At 38.3% G+C, this 7400-nt stretch overlaps 1 protein-coding gene across 1 annotated transcript; it reads right to left on the reverse strand.

Moving 5' to 3' along the window:
* LOC115919913 (A disintegrin and metalloproteinase with thrombospondin motifs 16-like) lies at nucleotides 1–6083 on the reverse strand. The gene is made up of 7 exons (XM_030974550.1): nucleotides 6004–6083; nucleotides 4963–5134; nucleotides 2943–3026; nucleotides 2211–2426; nucleotides 1530–1650; nucleotides 781–932; nucleotides 1–156 (listed from the first exon to the last, which is right to left on the reverse strand). The coding sequence occupies exons 1-7, from the start codon at nucleotides 6081–6083 to the stop codon at nucleotides 1–3; spliced, it is 981 nt and encodes a 326-aa protein (XP_030830410.1).
* Nucleotides 6084–7400: the final 1317 nt, after the last annotated feature.

The following is a 7400-nucleotide window of genomic DNA, read 5'->3' on the forward strand; positions in this document are numbered from 1 at the left end:
CTAGGAAAGAAAGGATGATGGGATACACTTACTCCTTTTTGGTATAATTTGTAAAAGAGTACCCTGTACTAATCTACATGTCCTCCACGTCCCGTCACACACACCGCATCCATCAAGTAATTTATCGGATCCAAATACTCCGTCACAACCAAACTCCTAGGTAAACAAAAATAGTCCAATAAACAGATAATTATTATTTTTTTTTAAAAATACAAAAAAAATGATTAAAACATCGCTTGTTTTCATTGGAATCTTTAGATTAAAGACACGGGCTTCAACTATTTCTTATCATGCCAAGCCCGCTGCACAGTGCGCGAGGCGTCATCTGACTGACCTAAGATTGCGTCAGTGACCGGTGCATTCTTCTGACCGGTGCAGTCATCTGACTGACCTAAGGCTGCGTCAGCGATCGGTGCAGTCATCTGACTGACCTAAGGCTGCGTCAGCGACCTGTGTATTCTTCTGACCGGTGCAGTCATCTGACTGACCTAAGGCTGCGTCAGCGACCGGTGCATTCTTTTACACATTGCATGTGAGAGTGACGTCGAACTAAGGGTGAATGGAAAAGTAACAGTAAACACAATCGACAAACCTAGGTTTATGTGCGTCATATGACGACCTTCGACGCGTTTCAAACGACGCGTCATAATTTATGACGCACATAAACCTAAGTTTGTCGATAAACCTCCTTTGTGAATTCGGGCCATTGCGTTGAAATACTGGCGCAAGCACTAATAGTAGCTATTGACACAACGTGTGCAACAAGCATATTATTCTCACTCTGCACTCTCCGTTGAAGCATCTTCGGGTTCGTCTAAGCTCATCTGGTTCTCGTTTATCCCAGCAACGTGTCCCATCTGATACTTTTTTAGGATCTCGGTTTAAAATGTTGCCCCGATTCGATTTGCACTTCAAAGCACATAGCTCATTGCCTATTAAAAGGAAGGACAATGATAGTGAAAGAAGTTATCATAACAACTTAAACAAAATGATTGCACTTGACCTGGCCTTCGCCGACAGGAATTTTAACCTTAACAACAGAAATAAGGAGCAAAATTCAAATTTATTTACCGAAGTCAAAGTTCTGATATCAATACAAACAAGCAAACAAACAAACAAAACAAAACATTATTGAGATAAGCTCAATAGGAACGAAAACGAACAAAGAGGAAGAGAAAGAGTGAGAGAGAGAGAGAGAGAGAGAGGGGGGGGGGGGGGCGGGGCAGAAAATAGATGTCATGCAGCTTTCTTCCCCCAATGAATTAAATGTAAACCCCAATAAAGACCAAAGGCCCTTTTAGTAACAAACTAGATTCCGCCGTAACCATGGTAACATCGTAATGTTGAGCTAAACATGATGTTTGGACAGGAGTGAGCATGGTCTTAATATGTCCCGTTTTTTAACAAACGTACACTCTTAAAAACAATAAAAACTATATATTGCTTTATTGATGAGCCTTAGCATAATGTCCTCTTTTCTTAAGAAATTAAATCTAGTTGAGATTTTTAAAAAGGCAGAAAATTATTACCGTATAGAGTGCCGTCAAGGTAAGCTGACCATTCATGATATCTAGCTTTAAGAATGATGGTGTTGGTGAGGGCGCACTCGCGATGTCGGAAATCATCTGGAGAGTTGATGCCTGGGCAGGGCTGTGAAAAGAGAACAAGACTCATATTATGACGATTCACCGCGAAACATAATGTCAGGTAAGAATGTGCATTTCTGTCATTTATAAAGGATATTTTAAAAAACAACGGGTTGTCTCCTCATATTATGTAATTTAACTTATTCTGAATCAAGCTTCGTTATGTTGTGAAAAACCTATATAAATTTTCTATCCGTTCTTTCCTTCCAGTGTTTAAATGGAGATCCAGTAGGATAGGAAATTCATCGTGTTTTGTTCAACGTTGCGAGCATTCGATGGCGCCTGGCTGGAATGCTCCACAGGGAGCGAAGAATGTGCATACTTTGCATGCGGGCAAGTTGAAATTCGATTACTGAAGTAATAAGTATATGTGACATCTGTGCTTAGAGACATCGTTAATGTATTAGGCGCTATATTATTTAAGAATATATTCATTTCGCTTAAATCTCGAAAAATACAGAACAAATTATGCCACATTGTGCTAAAAATACGAAAAGAGGTGAGAGTTATCATTAGAAGAGACATCTTGATAATATTTTGATGAGAGATGACTCAATATCGTACTTCCGTGTTACACGTCTTCATGCTGTACATAGTTCCTTCACAAGCTTTCCCGCCAAAACGTGGTCCAGGTCTATTACACCTTCGTCGTCTGGACATCACCCCCGAACCACACGTACGAGAACACTGCGTGTAGTTTACCGGCCATTCACCCCAATTACCGTCTACAGGCTTGGGGACTCCTCCGATAGATGAACGACAAAATCCGTCATAACACCACTGCAAAAAATAGTGACGTAAACAAATGGAATTGCAACATAATAGGAAATCCATTAATATAAGTTGACAAAATCAGAAGAAAAAAATATATATATATATAGAAACAGATCAGTGAAAATTTGAGGATAAGAAAATTGTGAAATGTTAATGGTGTAATCGGTCAATCGCAAATTGGCAAATCTATCGACCTGATTAATGGCTGATGACGTATTAGGTCTCAGGGGTTGTATAAATACGTAAGTGCAGTAAAATAAATTTGGATTGCATCATTTTTAAGGAAATGGAAATTCATAATTTGTTTTAGAAAAGAGAAAATGGGAGAGGACTTCAAAGATACGTAATGTATTTGTATTGTATTTATTAAACTTCATTGATGTACATCAATATTCTGTTTATTAACATATAATCACTTTACAATGTAATGTAACAAATCAATATTCTATTTGGAAACATATATGTCATAAGTCAATTTACAATGTAATATTCTGTAAATGGAAAGAAATCAATCCATCTTACCATGTTCGTTCCGCAGGGTGTGCCCTCTACGACAGGCGTGTAATGACAATAACTACCTATTCGACACGGGACCTGTCCACAAGTCTGTCAAAAGAAATATTTATTTCGATTGCAACGTATAATAAGATAATACTTGTGCTACCATGTCCTTACTTCCCATTGATCTGTACTTTGGTCTTCAAGATGTTCGTCACATTATACTTGATGATTAGCTAGATACATTTTGACTCATTTTTTTTATGACAAAAGCACGGAATTGAAGTTTTGAAAGCTGCAACATTAACAAATTAAAGTAATTTTTTTTAAATGAATAATTTATTATTCTATACCGTAATCATTTCAATTATAAGTATTTTACCATTCCTTATATCGTAGCTCTCAAGGGTGTCGATTTGTATCCTCAGTTGGGGGGGGGGGGGGATGATAGGTACCAAAATATTTTTGGCAATGGATCAAAGCAACCAAGAGGTAGGACGTATGGCAGGTTGCACCCCCTCCCTTCCAAGTTTTTAACTTTTTCAAGTCACCCTCAATAAAGATAACATTTTAGAGAATATGGGACCCATGTGGGTCCCATATGCGCTTGCTACCTGGGTTATTATCCTCTCAAGCATTTAGGCAGGATTTTATTTTAGGGGGCGGTAGTGAGCACCTCCTAGGGGGTGGGTGCAGGGAGGGGGAAGCTCTGACGTTTCATTAAATTATTAAAGAAAGAAAACGATTCGTTGTACCATTCTCGACTCTTAATCCTTGTCTGAATTCAGTTCCCCCCCCCTTACCACGCGAAGCGCGGAAGCTTCGACGTTTCATTAAATTATGAGAGAAAGAAGACGATTCGTTGTACCATTCTCGACTCTTAATCCTTGTCTGAATTCAGTTCCCCCCTTCCCACGCGAAGCGCGGAAGCTTTGACGTTTCATTAAATTATTAGAGAAAGAAGACGTTACGTTGTACCATTCTCGACTCTTAATCCTTGCTGAATTCAGTTCCCCCCCCCCTTCCCGCGCAAAGCGCGGAAGCTTTGACGTTTCATTAAATTATGAGAGAAAGAAGACGAATCGTTGTACCATTCTCGACTCTTAATCCTTGTCTGAATTCAGTTCCCCTCTTCCCGCGCGGAAGCTTTGATGTTTCATTAAATTATTAGAGAAAGAAGATGATTCGTTGTACCATTCTCGACTCTTAATCCTTGCTGAATTCAGTCCCCCCCCCCTTTTTTTTTTTCGCGCGAAGCGCGGAAGATTTGACGTTTCATTAAATTATTAAATTATTAGAGAAAGGAATACGATTCGTTGTATCGTTCTCGACTCTAAATCCTTTTTCTTCCTACGTCCTCTTCCTTTCTTCTTTCTCTCTCTCTTTTTTTTTGGGGGGGGGCGACCACCCCCACCACCACCTTGCTACGCGCCCAGTCTCCCACTCTCTTCTTATTTTTTGCACTTTTGCACTTCGCGCTTAACATTTACTAAGCTCGTTGCTTTTTAACGCTGCGGCTCTGCATTTGGCGCACTGCATTTATATGATGATGTTGAATAAATTCATCAATTCCTGATGAAGCCTTATGAGCGAGAATTCAATTTATTCTTGTCTCATATACGGTCGTCTCATTTACCTCGTTTTCTATTTATATATGTTTGTATTATGAAAATGAGATACCAAAAAGTGTATATTGATGGTCATCTTGCGAGTAATAACCATTAACTACTCTCATCGGGCTCTCATCATTAATTTTTTGTTTGTTTTGATGATGAATTATTGGGGGGAATGATTGTACAGGCCACCCCCCCCCCACCTGAAATATTGGGGGGATATATCCCCCATCCCCCCGGGATCGACACCCATGGTAGCTCTTATAAGTAAAGTAAAAGTTTTGATTTCTCAACTTCAATGCACATGTAACCAATTGTGTTTATTCTTTAGTTGTTGTTGTCATGTTATTATTGTTATTATTATTTTTGTTTTGTTCTGAATATAATTATACTGCCGAAATCACACACAGAATGCGCACATTCGTACTTACAACATGTGCTCGTTCAAATGGGCATATTCCAATGACAAGATCAGCCCCAAACACCTTCTTACATTGCTCCACGCGACCATACTGCGCACCGGCTAACTGGTCTATCGGTATCAAATCAACATCCGGGTGATCCAGTGATGGCATATCAAGAAGACAGTCTGTGTCAGGTGACCTAGAGAAGAAGAAGAAACAAAAATCGACATTTCATTGTGAGGTTGCTTAGATCAAGGAGTGTAGTAACTCCTTGCTTAGATACAAGCAGAAGGGAACATGGGCACATGCCCCATGCAAGGCGATAAAGAAAAGAAAAACATAGAAGAGAGCCATGGACACAAAACTATTCATAATACCAAACCCAAAGCCTAACCTAAACCCAATCACAACCCGGCCTAGCCCTAATCATGCTAAGCTCTTAACATTCCTGCCTTTTGCTGGTACTATATTCTTGTGATTCTTGTGAAATGTCGTACTTAATTGAGGATGAGCTGTAATTCGCTATTTGTCATATATAGTGTATTATAAAAAATACTTATTATAAATATCGATACATGTCAGTATTTTTGATATATTTTTATGGACCCGATGGGACCATTCGTGAGACCATGATGATGGTACAGAGGAAAAGCTCAAATATCAATAGGCCTATTCCTCGAAATGCTAAATACCGACATGGCTCACAATATGGCTTATGAAATCAACAATGCTGTGTATAAAGTAAACAATTATTTACAGGTGCAATGGAATCCAATGAATCATGTGCTAATGAAGTCCTACCAGAAAAACACACACACATGATAACCAATTAATCACTCTTGCTTTACTTGCTCAATTAATCATTTTTGCTTTACCATGGAATTCAAACCCGAAGCTGGAAATAAGCTTGGTCTTAAGTGGAGTGACATGCGAGTGTCATCGTATCTCATGCAGTTAGATCACGGTCTATACATTTCCCTTTCGTTTGACGAAACCTAGTCATCGCATCGGGTTTAATTGAATGGGTAGAAGACAAATATTTGAGTGGTATAGGTTTACAGAACTTACTTGAGGAATTCTGCTAAGTGTTTTGAACTGCAACTGGACCATTTGAAGTTGTTAGCTCCTATTGACTTAGTGGATGACATGATGTTTCTACCATTTTCACAACCATAGGCTGGATCGTGGTTCAGATTCAAACTGTAGCGAGATGAGAAGAAATCTGGGTTTAATCTACTTATAGGCGCATAGGGGCGTCAATAGTGGGGGAGGGGAGGGGAGTGTGAGGGGAGGGGAGGGGGAGGACACCCCGTTGATATATATATTTTTTTAATCAAAGAAGAAAAATAATGTCTGTCGGCAAATTTGAAAATATCATGACCAGATTTATCTTTAACTTGAAAATCTGAAGTGACATTTTCTTGTTAGTTGACATTTTTTTCAGGTAACTTTTCGGCAAGTTGGTCCGACGTCCAAGAGTTCAACATGGTGTACCGACCACTTCATGTTCAGAATACCACCCCTGGTATCATCTTGGGCCTAAACTCTTTCGCTTACAGAATGAGACGGAGCTATCACAATTGTTAGTTACAAGTTATTCTATAGATCTGATTTTATTTATTTATTTCTCTTCATGACATTATTTTTCTAATTTAAAATCTGTCTGGTCATCTCATATTCTTCACTGCAGAATTAATATCCTTCCGGATCCAAACAGATTTTGTATTATTTTAATAACAGCACATTTACCGTACTCACAAATGAAAATAACATTAACGAATTTGCGAAATAAAAAGAAACAATGGCAAAAGGCTGATGACGATTCGGAGGAGCATACGAAATGCGGAATAAAATCTTACTTATTTTTTTCTTCCATTTATCTTCTTTCGAGGGACTTTATTTGTTCATTTCATAAAGTAATAGCTATTTACAACGTTTATAAACAGAATTCATGTAATAATTGTAAGATCTTACTTATGACCAAGTTCATGAGCGATGGTTAGTGCTGCTTCCAAACCATCTTCTTCATTGATACCACAAGACATTGTGCTGCTACAAACTGTCCCCATCGCTGCCCTTCCTAGGAGTCCCATCCTCTTATTGGCCCCCGACCCTAAGTACAAATCTCTCCTGTAAAAAAAATTATATATATTATAATCACATTATACAGTATCAAACAATCACTTTAGGTATTGAGAAATCTTGATATATTGATCAGTTACATACTTCAAAGGATAATAAATAAGTAGTGCTTCATTGAGGCATTGATTGAAAATAAAATTTGGAACGCATAGGGGTATATCTGATTCTATTCTTTTTTTTAGTTGTTAATAGGAGAATAAGTCATTTATTGTTAGTTTTTTGGATATTATTTGGACAATCAGCGCAGGATTGATAGCGATATTAAATGGAAAATCAAGAAATGTTCCATGTTAAATTCGTATATTATCTTCATATAGAACGCA

The sequence above is a fragment of the Strongylocentrotus purpuratus genome, unplaced genomic scaffold (genome assembly GCF_000002235.5).
Source record: "Strongylocentrotus purpuratus isolate Spur 01 unplaced genomic scaffold, Spur_5.0 spur5_scaffold_7, whole genome shotgun sequence".
In the NCBI taxonomy this organism is placed as follows: Eukaryota; Metazoa; Echinodermata; class Echinoidea; order Camarodonta; family Strongylocentrotidae; genus Strongylocentrotus; species Strongylocentrotus purpuratus.

Coding starts and splice junctions, on each gene's coding strand:
- LOC115919913 (XM_030974550.1), bottom strand. CDS start 6,083: ATGTCATCCACTAAGTCAATAGGAGCTAACAACTTCAAATGGTCCAGT. Junction 3,027..4,962: donor CATTTGAACGAGCACATGTT/GTAAGTACGAAT, acceptor TTCTTTTGACAG/ACTTGTGGACAGGTCCCGTG. Junction 2,427..2,942: donor CACCCTGCGGAACGAACATG/GTAAGATGGATT, acceptor TATTTTTTGCAG/TGGTGTTATGACGGATTTTG.